The sequence below is a fragment of the Abrus precatorius genome, unplaced genomic scaffold (assembly GCF_003935025.1).
Source record: "Abrus precatorius isolate BTA unplaced genomic scaffold, Abrus_2018 Scaffold6, whole genome shotgun sequence".
NCBI lineage: Eukaryota > Viridiplantae > Streptophyta > Magnoliopsida > Fabales > Fabaceae > Abrus > Abrus precatorius.
This window is the reverse complement of record NW_020874406.1, coordinates 24,798,720-24,817,825: the sequence shown is the minus strand read 5'-3', so window position 1 is coordinate 24,817,825 and position 19,106 is coordinate 24,798,720. Positions and strand designations below refer to the sequence as shown.

Sequence of the window (19,106 nt, the reverse complement as noted above, 5' to 3'; positions counted from 1 at the left end):
AACTTCAACAATAATTGCAGGGAAACTTTCAATATCGTCAACAAAATGAACCAATTTATATTTCTCTCTAAGAAACCTCAAACAATTGGAAAATAAATCCCAACAAGGGATGTTATTCCCTTCCCCCTTCTCATCTAGCAGATAGATCATTCCTCCAACCATTTAGAGCTAATCAATTTGGTACATCTGATGAAACTCTGACCATATCTTTTCTTTTCTTTAATATTTTGTTTTGTGAACCGTATCTTTGATACTATTAATCAATGGATAAGCACTAACCACTCTTTTCATATAAACCCCTCATTTGAGTTTAGGTGGACATTATATCATTTTATTCATATAATTGTGGTGTTACGTTGGATGGAATAGGAAAGATATTTGTATATTATTCTGCTTTGAAGAAAGGTGCTGGGTTGTGGACCATGCCCAATTGCCCATGGTTCCCTCGTTTGCTTACTGATGAACTTGAGACACCACCAATGGACACAAAGGAACACGGCTTTTAAAAAAACAGCTACTCTTATATAATGGTATAATAGAATTATGGAGTATGACTTCGTCGCCATTAAACGCATTGAATACACGTATGTGAATTATCATTCTTAGCATTAAAATATATACGCGTGACAATTACATAATCCCATGATTCACGAGACTCAGATCGATGTTTGCAAATATTAGCAAAGCTGAAAATTAATTTCATATTGCTATAGTCTATAAAAACACTTTTTTTGGGGGTCTTTTTCCAATACCCTTTATTTTGTTTCATTCGTCGATGTTATATACCCCTTAAGGCGTAGCTAGATCGGAAATTATAGACCAAGAAAATATAAGACAACAGGACAAGAGAAGAGGATCCCGTTTCAACTGGGCATGGCTGATTGTTTAAAATGGGTTAATCACATGACAGTGATTTATGCCATTGAAAGTTTATTTATTTATTTTATTAATTCGATTCATTGAACTGCAGAAAGAGACTACGAGTTGACAAGTAAAGCTCAGTTTTCCATTTTTTTCACCAGATTTTGTGTAGATATTTCGTCTTCATGGCAGAATCACTATAGTAAAAGATGGTATTGAAAGATAAAAACTATAAAATTTACCCTATAAACAATAAGTTAAAATAACAAATTAATTATTTCAATGATCTTTTATCTAAAAAATAGTAAGATGAAATAAATTGATCGTCAAATACACAGGCACATGTAATTTATTAAAAAATAGTTTCAAATTTAAATAATAGTTTATTAAGGAGTTGTTTAGAAATAAATGTTTTAGAGAAAAAATAAAATTTACATTTTAAATAAATATATTTAAAATTAATATTTATTTAAAATAAAAATATAAATTAATATATTGATATAAACTTAATATATTAATTATACATTTATCATTATAAGTAATATATAATTATTTTAATTTATCATTAAAAAATATGTCTCCTTTCCCTCCAAACTTTTCCGCCCAACATACGTTGATGAAAAGCTTTTTATATGTATTATATATATATATATACATATATATAATCAGATTGACACAGGTAAAAGTTTAAAGTTTAGCTTTATAATTAAGAGTTTACTTTTAATTCAATGTGAATAAAAGTTGTTACACACTTAACTGCTAAAATTTAACATTTAAATTAATTATAATAAAAATTGAATATTTATATTGATATGAAAATATATATTTAAATGGCAGTATAAAAAATATTTTAATGTCTATAATTAAAAAAAATCAAGATTAAATGATCATGTAAAGCGTTATTTTAAACTCAATTACGAGTACTATTTACTTGTTTCTCGTTCTAACTAATAATTTTATAAGTTTTCTAAACGTGATTCACGCAAGTACACTATAAAAAATTGTCATGTACTAAAAAAGTATACCAGGTATTATAATCATCTTTGTTGGTCTAGCTTGTAATTAATAAAAATCAATTTATTAGTATAAATTCTATAATTCTATACTGATAATACGATGTATAAATTTTCTACATCGAAAAACTTGTTTATTAGTATGGTAAATCATATTATTATTAGTATAGACTTGTAGTATCTATACGAATAATATATTTTTTATGCAAATGTTAAAATAATGGAAATAATTTTATAAAGAAACTGTTCAGTAAAAAACAAATTTAATTAGTAGGTTGATAAAATTTAATTTCTTTTAAAATAATTGAACATGATAAATTTAAGTGTAATATTTACTCTTAGAACATATAAATATAAATTTCCACTCATACATTATCTATACCATACATCTATCCGTAAATATTTCATATGTGTTGGTGATTTTATGAAAAAGAAAATTTAAGAGTTAAATAGATATCTTTTAAAATAATGAGAGCAATAACTTTCTAATCTCTTGTTTTAGAAAAAAGAAATCAGGAGTGTGAATATTTATAGGGTGATTTTGAATAATTAAGTGGGTATGATATGCATGTGACTGTAGCATTGATGACCATAGCTGTATTATTGAACTTGATGCGCAATTTCATTGTCGGATTAGATCAACAACTTTGTTTCCATTTCTTATAGCATGTTAGCATTGTCTATTTCCATTATAACTTGAAGCCTATCGCGAAATTTTTGGAGTACAAAACAGTGACAAAACCAATTATTGCAGCTTCGAACCAAAATTCAGGAACAGCCGCCCATGGAAAATCTGACTAGCCAAGCAAAATAATTTAATAATGTAATAATTCTTTACATTATTACTCAATCATAAATTATGACGTTATTAAAAATTGATTTTTATGGTAATAATAATTTTGAAAAACATTTTTTTTACAGGCATGAATTGAAATCTGGTTGAAATAAAAATGGGGAAGGGGCAAAGGTGAAAGTAGATGGAAGTGACAGTGCAATTGCAATTGCTTTATTATGGGTCAAAAGAATCATCCTCAACCCCACACCCCCTCATTCTCAAAGGCACACCACCTTTGACCACACTGCAACCGTCTTTCACACGTGTGCGTTGACCGCTAATACTACGACGTTTTGCATCACGCGCTATATAACCCAACCTTGCTTTTTGGTACAAATATTCGATACAGAATTGTTTTAGCTGCAGTCACACAACGTCAAATGTTGAGTCCAAATCTTTTAGTCAATCTTCTATGATCATTTTTATTTCAAATTATTTTGAAATAATCTAAATACGTAACTTTATTCTCACACAATTTTTTTTTATGATAGAGATTAATAAAATAAAGGGTCTTGGCTTCAACATTAATTAAGAATTTAAAAAGTATTAAAAATTATAAGAAAGTGCATTTATAATATTTTATATTAAAAATTTATTATTTTTAATTATTTAATAAATTATTTTAAACAAATTTAAAAGAACAAAATGCAAAAAAAAAAAAAAAAAAAAAACAACAACAACAACGGAAGGGTTAGTAGCAAGTCCAGAGAATAAATAATAATTAAAGTTTCAGGTTGGCGAGATGAGGTGCAAAATTTTTCGACTGGGTCAAGATGCAAGTAACTGCATTTAACTCTCACTCATATTGTTAAATTTTACTACATTTTTTATAATACAATAAAACTCACCACATTCTATATATTAGTGCAATATCGTAACTACGTGATCAGTGAAATCCTTATTAATTATCGTTAGTCAACTAAATTTTGTGACTGTGCATCATACGGGTCCATAATATATATAATTTTTAATATTTATATTATAAATTATTAATAATATTGAATACCTTTATGTGTGTTGGGTATATATTTTATATAAAAAAAAGTTACTTAAAAATTGTATAAAACTTTTTATTTAGAATTTAAAAATCACTTTATATTATTAAATTATTTATTAAAAGAAAATATTGATAATTATAAAAGATATATGATATATATATATATATATATATATATATAGAGAGAGAGAGAGAGAGAGAGAGAGAGTTTTGTATTATTAATATATAATTATTAAAAATATATAATATATAATATAATTACACTATTTTTTAGTGAAAAAATTTTAAATTAAGAATAATGGCATATAACATTTTTAATATAACAAATTTAATAATTTATATATATATATATATATATATATATATATATTACTGGAACTATTAATTAAATATACTATGATAATAAACCAATGTAAGTAAAGTAGTTAATGCAACAATCTCGTGTTTAATAAAGAATATGACCATACCATATTATAAGTAAAAAAAACTGAGAAATAATATTAATAAATTTACGTAATAATAATGGATCCAACTAGAAATGTTAATAGGCCCTATAATCCTAACTAAATGGATTTCTGTGTATTGCAATTATTTTTTAAATGCAATAAAACATTTAAAATACATAAGTAAGAAAATCATTATTCAACAATAATAAAACCACATTTGTTAAGAAAGAAGTAAATAAAATACATGATATCTTCATTGTCAACATTGAAAATTCTATCTTATCATATAAGAAAAAATTAAAGGAATTAAAATTTTGAAATTAAGGGGAAATTTGTAAAACAAAAAATATATTTGAATCAAATAAACCAGTAAGCGAATGTTTTTGGTTCAAATACAGTTTCCTGAAAACTCGAATCAAATATGAAATATACCTTGGTTAATCATTATGATTATCACATTTAATTTTTAAAAAAATTTGTTTTAAAACAAACACTGATCTATTTGAGTAATAATTTTTTAAAATTTAAATAAGTAAAAAAAAAACAATTTTCTTAAAGAAAACTATAGATGACATAATGTAAGATTTCCCTCAGATAACCTGACTGGCCCACATCAGCCTAACTCACCGTTCCCGGCCCAATAAGATGCGAATGAAAAGAAATAAAAAGTGCTGAATAATCGATCAATTACCTAACTATTGATGACGGCATCATGCACCTATGTCTTGTGGGTCAAATTTACTTATAGAATTGAAATTATTGTTTAAAATTTTGATTTTAGTTATATCAAAGCTGTAGTTTAATTAGAATCATATATTTTATATTTAATTTGTGTAAATAATAGTTTTTTTATCTATTTATTTTCTTAATTGTTGACATTACCAATATTTCTATGATTATTATTTCTGTTATTATTATCATTGCTTTTATTATTAATTTTTTAATTTTATTATTACTGTTATCATTATCATTATTTTTTTTTTCCTATATCATTATCACTTATGGATCAATAATATTTTTACTCAATCACTGCATAATTTTATCATGGCTATTCTAAATTATGATTTTAAAAATTCAACTAACCAATTTTACAGGAAACAAATCAATTTATCAATTTAGAATACTAAAAAAATTAGTCAAAATTTGTGAAATCATCTATAAATTGGTATGAGTAAAATGACATGAACTATTAAAAAAATGATTTTTAATTTTCAATACTAAAATTATTTTAATATAAAAACTTGGAATGGATATACAAAATTAAATATAAAAATTATAATTTTATACAAACTCCAATTCCGCCAGCGCTAAAATTAGAAGTACCACTTTGAATTGTAATTTTAATTGCATGCACCGTACATATTTTATAATTACATAACATTAAAGTGATTCCATTTCTAAAAAAAGAGCTTGCAAATTAAAAATTGAACCTTGCTTTATTCTCTTTTTCTTATATATATATATTTTACTTTATAAACTAAGCATTAGGTATCTTTTGCTTTAGATTTATTAAACTCCATTCCCAATTTTCACAATGTTAATGATGGTGAAACTTTTGTAATTTGTTGATGGAATGGAATTTGGAGGAGCCACGGCTTAAACTCGAACAAATCCTAAATAAAAATATATGTATCTATTACTTTAAAATATTGAATATATTTAGTGTTTTATTCATTTTAATTGTTAAAAAGTTTGTCAGAGTGCAAGATAACAAAAATTTAAATTGTTCTTAAATTTTTATTTAAAAATTAAAAGATCGATTTCATGCCAAACTCCGACACCAGTCAGTAGGAATATGGGTAATGGAACTTATCCAGCACTAAATTAAGCCCCAAGATTAAATAAAGTGAAGTTCAGAGTTTTATCTATAACTCACTACCATCCCAGTGTGAGTTGAAATTGACCACTAAAAAGGTAACTTCTATAAGTGCATGCCGTTTCCATTAGCCAAAAACTACAGAAGTGGATCCAAAAGGGAAAATATGTCAACAAATTTATTCCACTTACACATACCTTAAATGGATCTTTTAGCCAAAGACTTGAAATCGATCCTGCATTAAGTAAGTGTCATAGTTTGTGTTAGCTGTATTTACAACAGTTGAATTTTCATTAAATACTAAAGAAATAAACCCTAATAGTAACAAAATAAACTGATGACACTACGTATGCATATTCAATCTTCATTTGAAAATGATCCAAAACTACATATGTTCCATTTTAAAGTAGACTAGAAAAAAACAAACAGTGGCAAAAGAAAAGTAAAAGCAAAAAAATAGTATTTTCACGGTCAATATATAGCGTATACAAGCAAATTGCAGTGAATATGGCAACCCAAAATGTCAATTATGAATTGACACGGTCAAGCTATATGTTTTTTTGGGGGGCATAATAATGAGAATTTGCCTCTTCCTTCTAATTATGATGCTGAGAATTGAGGGGACCACTCTCAACTTTTATAAAATCCACAAAGGTAGAAGCAAGTAGTCGGTTGATGTGAATCACACTTTGGATAACTACGATGACTAGTGGCACAAAAGCTAGTTACATGAATATAAGATGCATTAAGAAGAGAATCTTAATAGTGTGAAGAAATTGGATCACTAAAAGGTGAAAAGAGAAAATGGTTGTACCTGTACACAACACTTATTTGAAGATGACAGGTACATTTATCTGAATGAACCCTAAAAATATAATGTTTATGACGAGAATAATGTCATACAAGTAAGGCCTGTAACGTTATTATTATTTTTACATAATGTGATATAAAATTATAGAGTGTAATAACCAAGATTCTGCTCCCATTACCCTGATTGTGAATGGATTCAGCGAATTTAGCTAGATTATAGTTAGGACATAGATTTCAAGAAGGATGGGTTACTTGGTAGGACCGTGCAAGTTGCGAGACTTTTAGTTCCGAGGGAATGGCCGGTTGAATTAACTTTGAACTTTGTCCCAATCTTCTTTTGTTTGATTGTGTTTGGCGTTCGCCTCCGTCAACGCTGCGTAATCGTTACTCTGCATTTGTCTCTGACTCTTCATTATTCATTAATGTATAGCTCTCCATACAATAATACCAATCAAATAATATAACTAATTTTAAACTCTTTTCCATTTATTATCAAAGAAAAATAATAAATAATTACCCATATATCTGAAATTGAGTTGATTTGGTCTGGATACTCAACGCGTTGAGTCTTCAAAATATGCCTTACATTTTACGTGTGGATAAATCAAGACGCCAGAACCCAGAGGTAAGCCATTCCTTTAAATACATTATATCTTATAGTTTTTTTTTTTATGTGTATCTGAAGAATTAGTAAATTATATTTTTTTATTGAAAATTATAGGATTTAATATTATTGATATTTTAAATTATATAATTTTTTCACAAAAATTAAGGTACATTCCAGTTTAATTAAACTTTTATTTAATAAATGATTATCACATAACTAATTTATTTAATGAATTTGATCGTAAAAATTATCAACATAAATTAAAATATTTATAAATTTTTATAAACTCTTTCGAATACATCTTTATTATGTACAATTTCTTTAGTTATCCCTTGACATGTATTAAAAAAGTCTACATATTAAATTAGAATACGCGACATCACATTGTTTTTTAAAAAATATTTTTTTAAAAAAGCTTAATTATCCGTGTTCTTCTTTTAATTTTTAATGTTTTTTTCAAGCGCGAAATAATCTTCCATGTCCTTAAATATCATAATGTCAATCTATTGTTGCAATTTGAATAGATAACTTCAAAAGTGGAACAGGTCATTGATCAGAAAACTTGTCTTCTACTATTTGACTTTGCCTGATAGATTTTAGATTAGTTGAATTATCAATGTTATTATTTTATTTAACGTGTTTCTTTCAATTCAATTGAAGTGACTAAATTACTCAACAATTTATTTATTAAAAACAAAGGATAATTTATAAAATATATTTTTATTTTAATTATTAACATTATAAGCACACGTACCTTAATCTTTATTTTATGAAATTTTTAGTTTAGTAGTTTTTTATAATAAAAATAATTCATGTTGGCCTTTAACATTAGTAAAAGATAATAAATAAATTAAAAATAACTTGTTATAAAATTAGAAGTTAATTTTTTTTATAAAATTAAAGATATTAATAATGTTTAAGTTTTGATTATTAAAATAAAAATTTACTCTTTATTTATTTATTTTATTCACGTAAAGCACCTTAAAGAGTGGAATGGGTTATTTATTGGCATTTAGGGAGTTAAACAGTATTAGAAGTCATTCCCTTGAGTTGGACCGATTTGGATGAAAAATATATATATACAATATAATAGGAGGTGTTGGATTTTTTATTTTTTATTTTTGTATGTGACTAAAGTTAACTTAATTTTATCATAAACAGGTTAATCCAAAGTGTAAAATTAAAGACAAATAATTAATGTTTAAATTCCATTGATTAAATAAAAAATTTCTGTTAGTTAATTAATTTATTATTCTAGTAAAGCACTACCAAATTGAATCAGGTAGACTTTAAGGTTGATCTGACCTAATCTAGTCAAAGAGTGGAGTGGATTATTTATGAGCAATCAGAATTGAACAATAATAGGAATCGCATCCCTTGAACGGGAAAATTATACGAATATAAATAAAAGATTTTGTTTCACCAATTTTGATTAGAAGTTGGAAAATCAAAGTTACGTTTAATGATTAAAATTAATTGAACACGAGTTCAAAGTCTTGTTCTTTTTACTTTCAATTGTCCTCAAATAACACTGAAGACTTGAAGTTATCAAGTATTAATCATTCGGCAAAAATAGCTGCTGATACGTATCTTCGTTCACATTGATTTATCTGCGAACCATTTTCCAAACTACATAAAAAGACAAAGGCGAGCAACTAGTGTTAGTGGGGAAGTGTCCAATGTTTGGGTTGTTAGGCTCTGTTGTTATTCCTTTTAATAGTTTGGTCGTCTTTGTCTTTAGTGTATATAGGGATTGGCGTCCTTCTTCCATTGTGTGTCTGTTTCATGTGTATGTTCAAAAATTTAAAAAAGCTCCCTTTTTTATATCCCGAAAGATAGTGTAATTTTTTATATCCCGAAAGATAGAAATCATGATTAAAGGACTCAAAGACAGTAACAGTGGGAAATTATTGTGGAGTAAATGATACATCACACACGAAGACTCAGTACAAGTCGTCCTTCTTGATGCCATCATGTAATAGGAAACAAAGCCCGAAAATAAAAAGTGACTATGAAAAAGAAAAACAAATAGTGAAGGAAAAGACTAAACTTAATGCAAGAAAATGAGATCACAGTTGAATCTCCAGCCAACAGCAACAAAAGCACCTTGTCCATGATAAAAGTGTTCGATTGTCTTTTAATTTATTTTAAATTAATAAATATTTATTAAAAAATATTCATGAGTATCCTTTATTAATGATGTTAATGTATTGGTTTAAAAATTAATAAAGTATAATTCAAAAATTCTCTTATCTTATATGTCTAAAATAATAAATATACATACATTTTCATTAAACCCACAATATATAAAAAAAAAAAAAAAAAATACGAAAAGGGTATATCAGAGAATATAGTAAAAACAATCAATAAATAACTTTTTTATAAGATTATGTTAGGATTTATTAAAAATCATGAGATGAGTACAATGTTATGTTCTACAGTAAAAAAATAATCATTAACCAAAAAACATATTTTAATATATATAATATTTTTACATCTACGATAAAATAAATATTTATTTTTTAAAATACTATTTTGAAATGTTTAAAATCAACGTTAACGTTTCCAAAAATGTTTTGGTGGGCTCTGGTTTGATCACGTGCATTAACTAATCTTAGTGATAATAAAAGGATGGAACGTGTTAAAGTATGAGGAAAAATAATTGGTGAGATGGAGGTGCCTAAGCACCTAACTCGTAGGTTAGGTGGTAAAGTAAAACCAAATTGTATAGGACAGGTACCTATCTTTGTGGAGTTTAGATTCTTTTTATTCCTTTTCTCTCTTTCTTTATCTATTTTTTCATTCAATCATTAAAATTATTATAATACAAATTTTATTTTTAAATATTAATTCATTAAAAAAATGGATAGAATCTATTCTAATGTTTGTGTACGTAGGTCGAATGAATGGATTGCTGAAACATGCTTAATGCACCACATATTGAATGAGTAATTCCTATGTACTCCATACTCATAATATAATAGGTAACATTATAATAATACATTGTAATATTCTTGTAGAGCTTATAATTTCTCGCAGGTGTGATGGTGCCACTCGGATGTCACAGCACGAACGAAGAAGCAGAGCAAAAAGGTATTTTTGGAAATTAATTGCTGTCAATTTTAGTGAACATGTTTATTTTATTTTTGGGTCCATTAGTGAACTACTTTTGGTCATTACTTATTCGTGAATCCAACAATTGACTTTTCTAGGGCCCAAGTGCTCCTGCTCAGAGTCCAAGAGAAGTTCTAATTCTAGCCCATTTTGTACACTTTTCTTTGGTTGACAAAAATTAAAAGGCCTTTATTCCTTCGTGATTCAAATCTGTGGGCTAAAAAGTTGAATGGTCTGTGGGACGTCCGCGAATCAAGCCCTTAACACTTCATTTTTTGTATACTAACGTGCTTGTTATCTCACATTCTTTTTTTTATCTGGTTTATTCTCGATCCGACCCGTGTCACAATTAACATGTATAACTCATGAGTTTAACTCTTTAATACTAAGAATAATTTTAGAAATTAATATAAATTTATAAGGCATAATTTATTTTTATTAATCTAGTTAATTTAGTAATTTATTTCTAAAATGAAATTGAGATAGTAGTTCTTACTTTTACATACTGCAAAAATACACGTCAATTTTCATATACATGAAAGATTAATAAATTTTTTAATTAATATAAAATTTTATAAACATAATTTTCATGACAATAACTTTTAGTTAAACAGTAAATTGTAAACAATTATATCAATAAAAAAATTATTAAACAATACAAATTAATGTTGAAATAAACAGATATTTATTAATATTTGTATATTATTTTTCTCTTTTTACTATATTACTTATCTTATCTCGTATTTATTTTGTTACATCTTTTCCCTTTATTATATGTTATATAAATTAATTAACATATATATTATAAATAATAAAAATATTTTATTTTAGAAGTGGGACATTGTATAAAGTTATTAAATTTCATAATAAGCGATGGTTATTTTTCAGGATTCAAATTAGCTGCGAATAATGTGTGAATAACATAAATTTTTTTATATTTAATTTTTTCTTTTTTATTAATTTTATTTTAAATTTTGGAGATATAAATTGTCACTTAAATTTTTTTATATATAATTTTTTGATATTTTTATAGTATTTTTATTTATATTTATAATTTTTTAATTATTTTGTGTTTCACTTTCATTAATGACATATTTTATATATTTTTATACGATTTAATTATTTTTAAATAAATAAATCGATTTTTTTTAATATAGTATAAAATTTTATTCAAGTTAAATATTAAACTACTCATAAATAGATATTTAACAAAATTTTTCATACCAAATGTTTAATATCAAACATAAAAATTTTAAAATATCTCACATTCATTAAACATATGATAAGAACAATATTTATAAGGCTTGAAAACTTTTCTTTTGTAAAGTAACTCTTAAATATGTATTTTTTAAAAATAAAAACTTTTACGTTGGCGAAACCAATCATATCTTTAGAATTTTGATTGAGAGTCGTGAATTCTTATACATGCTTCTATATTTTGCTCTGCCTCACTTTATTTTTAACCTCTTCAAATGTATCAAAACCATTTTTTTCCCCAACCAGTCCAAATACTTTGTCTTTTGATTTTTCTTTCTAACTAAAAAAATATCTCTGTGTTAATTGTTATTAAATATTAACACCTATCCTATTTTAGCAGCTAATAAGGTCTTTGGTAGAGTAGCATTGGAAGAATAAACTCGAGTCATAATATCATTCTAATTGATATCATTTAGGTCAGATTTGTTTAATTCATAATATCATTCTAATTGATTGGCGTACATATTTTATTCCACTAAGCCACATAACTCGTCCGAAATTATCTTCGAATTATGTATTAAATATTTAAAAAATGTGATATTGATTATTATATAATAATATTTTAAAAAAATTATCAATTTTAGTTGCTTATTTTTTAAATATTAGATTAATATTTTTCATTTATTTTTTTGTCCCTGATTCCTAATTTCTCATTTTCAAAGCCATAGTTTAAACTCATGAATTTCTTTTATTCCTTAAACTTATTCTCTATATATATTCATATTTTTATCTTTTATCTTTCTTTTTTTTATTTCTACATTATCTATACTTTTTAGTTTAGATAATTTTTTTTTAATATGTGACATTAAGAGAAAAATAAAATAAAAATCGTTTATAAATTAAAATTATTTTATGAACATCAGCTTCTTAAAAACTTTTTAATTTTTAACTTTTTTTTTAAAACTTGATATGCATAAATTAATATCAACTAGTACAAAAATAATTTATTCTATCTCTCTATTTTTTTAAGCGTTTGTTAGAAAATTCATCTAAACTAAAACTAGTATTTATTTATTTCAGTGAATTGAAGCTAATCTCTGAAAAAAGAAATCAACACTTGGACATTTTAACCCATTCTTAAACACGTACCGACCCATCCCGCATTGCTTTGGACAGGACGAGACTTGTCTATCTGATTTTTCCAACGCTGTTTTAGAGGGTGAGTTCTACGTTGGACTAAAGGGCCAAGCAGTATTGCTGTCAATATAATAATCCACACAAGTCTTTTGATTGAGTTTCGTTAGTTCAAGCCATTGTATCAATTTTGGCACGAGAGTACAAAATGTGAATCATATTTTGACAGTATGTTCTAGACTGCCAACACTTGGCAACCTTAATTTCTTGTGATCTTCTGCACTGTCCACGTACCGCAAACACAGTAGCTTATGCAATTTCAAAGCTTTCTTTTGATTCTAACAATCATTGTTATGAGGCCCCCCCGCAAGTCTGTCTTCTGTTTTGGCTGATGATGTAATGGACTTTGCTTCTTAGTTTTCTTCATGCAATATTCCAATTTCTGGAAAGAAAAAACATGTTGATGTTCCCAAACAAAAGTTTAAATCATGTTGGACCAGCTGCATGCGATTTAGTGTACTTCGAAAGGTTGTGAGGGGGACATGCTTACAACCCGCACAAGTAACAAAATTTACCAAAGCAGGCCAGTTCTTGATGTTGTTTTATTATTTAATCCGTACATAAAAAATTTACATTTTGGTTTTTAGATTAAAAATTATAAAATAATACTACTATTAGTTAATATTATAACAGTGATTAATTTATTTTAAAAAAATATTCAATTTTATACAGACACTAAAATAAACTGTAAATTATTAAATAAAAATAATTATCAAGTTCATAGCGACTAAACCTAATACTGTTATAACAGCAACATATGGTAATAAGTATTTTGTAAAAGCTTTTCATGTAAAGATAAAAAAAAATGTAAAATTTGTTAATATAAGATTTAAAATAAAAAAATAATAGTAAGTCTAAGGACTAAATTTTTAATTCAACTTTTAAAAAATAAGTAAGTATATATATTATATAACAATCCCAGATCTCAATTTATATAAACATAAGCCTTAATACTTTTACATTTTTCAATAACTTTATAAAAAAATATTAATTTTATTATTTATGTCAAATCTTATGAAATTAATTAACAATAAAAATATAATCAAATAATTTTTTATGTACTTTAAAATATATATTATGCTAATTTAATATATCAATGAAAGATTAAATAGTTTTAAATTCATCTGAGATTTTGTATATTTAATTTTTATGACGATAGCTTTTGATCAAATTATGAATTCGTGGATATCGAGGGAAGAAGTTGTTAAACAGTTTAAGAATAACTTTGATACATTAATATCAGCTAATTCTTCCTACCAAAGATTATAATACTTGGCTCATTTTTTCTTGAACTGAACTTCTAATAACTGATATTTTGAATTTTTTTAAAAATCCGTATTGAATTTACAGACTATACTGACTAAAGGGCTTCTTCCACTTTTTTGAAACCAACTATATGTTTAGCATTTCATTAATGGGTCTTTCATTGTAATTTAATATATGCTTCTATTTTTTTATTTTTTTTTTGCTTCACATCACTCTACCTTTCACCTTTTCAAAAGCTTCAATCTATTTTAGATCTTCATTTTTTTACAAGTTAAAATGCTTGCGTCTTCTTGATTTTCTCTTGCCAACTAATTCAAAGAATATTTGTTATTTGATATTAACACCATAGGGTCTTTGGTGTAGTATAATTCGAGCCTCAACTCCTTCTGTCAAAATGAGTTTGACATATCAACGTTTAACTTGTCATTTAAATAATTTAATTTACAATATTCTTTTACGGATTGGCGTCCATATATTACTCCATTGAACCACATAACTAGTCCAACATAATCTACGAATTGTTGCAAAATAGGAGTGAGGATACGTTGATACACTGAACTCAATTCCTTTTATTCGACAAACTTGCCTTTTTTAAATTTATTTAAACTTTTCAACATGTAGATGTATTTATAAAAAAAATAAAAAGATAAAATAAATAATTTATTTATTACAAGTTAAAATCAACTTATGAACAATAATTTGTTTTGTGTATCTATTACATCTTCAAGCATTGATACGTATAAATTGGCTTTAATTTATTAAAAAAAGTATATTTTTTTCAGTGGGTTCTTGCTAATTTTTAAAAAAAGATAAACATAACTTGGACATTTTAACTATTTCATGAACACTTACCGACCCATCCGGCACTGCGTTTGACACGTTGAGAGACAACTTGTCAATCCAATTTTTCCAGCACTGCTTTAGAGGGCCTGGTATTGTTGTCCATAAAATAAGCCACAGAAATCTTGTGATTGAACTTGGTTCAAGTATAAACCAATACATTGATAACCCACAAGGGATCGATGAATCATATTTTGATAGCATGGTTCTCGAGTGCGTTGGTAATTACCCTTCTTCATTTCTTGTGATCTCCGGCACTGTCCACGTACCACAAACATATAGTTCTTTTGATTTTAATACTCATTGTTTGATGTATGAGGCCCCCCAAGGGCTGTCTTCTATTTTCGAAGTATTTAAACCATGGTGATGTTCCCAAAATAAAAAATAGTTTAAGCCATGTTGGACCGGGGAAAAAAAAGTTTAAACCATGTTAATTTGGGTTTGATTACATGTGTTCAAAAGAAACGCGTCCTCTACAAGTACCACTAGAATCTGCATGCGATTTAGTGTACTTTGAAAGCTAAGGTAGTAGTGAGTGGGACATATTTAACAAGATCTATTAAAACAGGCCAATTGTAAAGTATTAAACCGTTTACCGCTACCGTCCCCCTGAAAAGACCTCTCAACAAAACTTTAAAGAAAATCCTTGTCGAAAAATAGGCACAACATAAAGCTTGCAAGTTGACAATTAATTTCCATCGTCACTATGTGGGGGCAAAGTTAATTCTTTTCATACATGTTCCTTCTGTAATTATATTTTAGTACATGGCTTACTTCTAGACTTCTAATATTACATTTGAATTAATTAGAAAAATATCTACGGGCTTGAAAAGTTTGCCTGGTGTTGCGAATGAGTTGATAATTATTGACATTATTGGTGACAAAAAATTATTTAATAACGCAAAAGTGAAAATGCATCGTGCCACTTGACGAGCTAACCAGATTTTGTCAAAAATGTTGCTCCTTCGTGGCTCTATTTCTTCTTGTCTTTGCACGTGGCATGATCAACCAAACAATTTAGAGACTCGCTTATTCAATGCCTTTGACCTTGTTGGAGATGTATCATACGTACTTGATTGAATTTCATAGGAATAATTTTTTTGACCTTAGAGGAGACTCAGCCTGCTTTTAAAAGTTTTTATGGTGCAATATTTTTACAATTTAAAATGTGACTAGTGATTTTGATGTTTTTATATGTTTTCAATCGTCCATAAAATAAAGGTTTTCTCATGAGAATTTGAATTCATACTATAAATAGTGGAGTAAACAAAAGGATTTTAAGATTTTGAAATATGACACATTAGGCATAAATATAAATTTGGTTTAGAGTGGGCTTAAATTAATTCATAAAAATAAAAATAAATATTAATTTAATTCAATTATAATATTTATTTTCATTTCATTTTTACCTCAACTCTGATATATATTAGATTGAATTAAATCAGCTTGTCAATACTGTTAATTATGTACGCATTGATATTCCTATCACTTTAATCTTTTGATTTTTTTAACATTCATTTTTAGAATTATTGATTAAAGATTAATGTTTTTAATATAATATATTTACATGATTAAAAAAAAATTGAAAAGTTGATGTAAACTCTTTTGGTGTTAATCTGTAGATTAAAAAGTGATGAGTGGTATATAAGAAAAAGGGGAAAATATAAGTGTGGCATTATTAAGTAATAATCTGGTTGGGAGTGGGACCAGTCCCGAGTTGTTGGGTTGCTTTGGAGTCCCATCTCAGATGTGAAAATGCGCTCGATATGTCTGAAACTCTGCATTACTTTTTACGACTTAGAAGGTGTCAACACAAATCCACTCCCAACAATCACATTCACCTTTTCAGTTTTTAAAACGCACAAAACATATTTTTCTTTTTTCTAAAAAGTGACCAATGGCTTTCCCGTTAATCTCAACCCAAATTAAGGACCAAACCATAAAATCGCCGTAACCCTTTAAGCGGATTGGATTGGACAAACCCGAACCGTTACCCAAAACGCGCCGTTTTGCTCCCCCAACAGTCGCTAACACCCTTTAACCCTAGTTAATATTTCCTTAACCATGGTTAACTTCACCTCTTTTATAAACCCCACCTCACACTGAAAGCGAGAGAGAGACACAAACAGAGAGAAAGAACTTCACCAGAAGAACGAAGGGAAGAAGAAAAAGCATAGGAAAGTTACTTTTTTTTTTTCTGGGGAAAACATAGAGAAAGAGCTCAGTGTGAAAGAAAATGGCGTTGTACCTTGACGAAGAAGAGGTTTGGAAGTGTCCCAAACATCCATCAAAGCGACGAAGAAGTGGAATTTGCCCAATCTGCCTCCGTGACCGTCTCGTTACTCTTTGCCCTGACTGTGCTAACGTGCGCCCCTGTTCCTGTTATGCCACCAGCTCCTCCTCCTCGTCTTCCTCCTCGTCCTCCTTCTCTCGATTCTCCGTCGCCGGCGACGGCGTCGGCTCGGTCGGCCGCGTCTACACCCTTATCGAGCGGGAGCCAGAGCTCCGGCGCTCGCGCTCCATGGCGATTCCGTTTCTCCGGTCGCGGTCGCGGTTCTCCGGCGCCGAAAGGGATTTGGATCGCGACAGCGCGAGGGATTCGCCGGCGTTGAACGGGAGCAGGTCGGCGAGGTCTTTCTGGTCAATGTTCAAGCCGCAAAGGAGCAATAGAGGCGGCGCGCCGGAGCAGGAGTGGGAGGCGAAAAAGGTGTTGGCGGAGGAACGCGACGGGGATGTGAATAGAAAGCCGGTGATGACGAGGTCCAAGTCGGTGGCGGTGAAGGCAGTTTCCGGCGATGGAGAATTGAGACCGCGAACGAAGGGAAGGGGTTGGTTCTTCCCGAGCCCAATGAAGGCTTTCCGGCAATCGAAGGTGTCCAAAGTGGTTCAGGAACGATCTCCTTTGTATAGAGGTTGAAATTTTGTAGATTAAAAAATAATAATAATAATAATTATAATTATAATAACAACAATACTTTATATTAACCCCCAAAATATTAAAATTTTATTTCGTTTTAGTACGCTCTTGATTATAAATGCTAGTGTTATCATTATATCATATGTTTCAAGGTTTGGCTGGAAATGTTGAATTTGCGCTACAAATACGAACAGTGACGGAAATTGTATTATTAATTGTTAATTAACTTGTAGTCTTAATGTATATCTCATGCGATTTGTGAATGTTCATCGGAGATTATGCACTCTGTTGTAACCTTTTGAAGTTGGCCTTTTATTTTTGTTTTTTTATAGTTATTATTATTTGGGTTAGTGCATTATACATGTCTGATAAGATTTATGATATGATATGTGTATTATATGAAAGCACCAACTCTTTCGAGGGCGTGATTAGGCTGTATTGTACTATTTGGTTGTGAGCGTTAACTGCCTTACAATTCATGCAAATGATAGTTATTTGATATATTTGGTCCCACGTAACATGTGGTTCCAAGCTGATTAATCATACACTGTTTTAGTTTTTAGTTTCTTTTTTTCTCATTCCTATCTCTTTAATTTGGTTTTACTTTTTCGGTGCTGTTTTCGGACGTTTAAGCCCTAACGTGCTCGAGTACGATCTGCGCTGTTTCAGCTTTTTTTAATTTATTTTTTATATATCTCAAAAACTATTAATTCATCTAATGGTAAAGTTTTGACTTTCGAGTGCATTATTTATTGAATCAACCATGACACCTAAGACATTGCTATATGATGGAGTATTTCAGATGTTTGTAAGCGTTGAAAATGTGATGAACTTTAGGACATTTGATTTGTCTTGAACTTTTTATGAACGTTTATTACAGAATAGGACAAGGTTTACTGTTCAATATATGCAGACATAATAACATTAACAATATATGTATCCCATCAAAAAGATAAAATAATTTTCATCTTGATTTTTTTGTACTATCATGCACTTGTGTTGCAAAATCAGTTGTAGAGATAAATTTCTTTCGAAGATTTTGCAGCAAATGAGTGGAAGACATGTGAAACGATTTTAATCAAACGTGAATTAGTCAAAATAAACAAAAAAGCAAAGTTGTTGTTTCTTATAACGAGAGTTTTAAGTGATGTCATCCTCAAACTGTTGTACTGTTTGTATAAAGTTAACTAGAA

At 28.0% G+C, this 19,106-nt stretch overlaps 1 protein-coding gene across 1 annotated transcript; it reads left to right on the top strand.

Moving 5' to 3' along the window:
* Positions 1-17,116: 17,116 nt before the first annotated feature.
* LOC113869087 lies at positions 17,117-18,217 on the top strand. Its single transcript, XM_027505229.1, has one exon. It carries the CDS (start codon positions 17,233-17,235, stop codon positions 17,911-17,913), a length of 681 nt encoding a protein of 226 aa, XP_027361030.1. The 5' UTR covers positions 17,117-17,232; the 3' UTR covers positions 17,914-18,217.
* Positions 18,218-19,106: the final 889 nt, after the last annotated feature.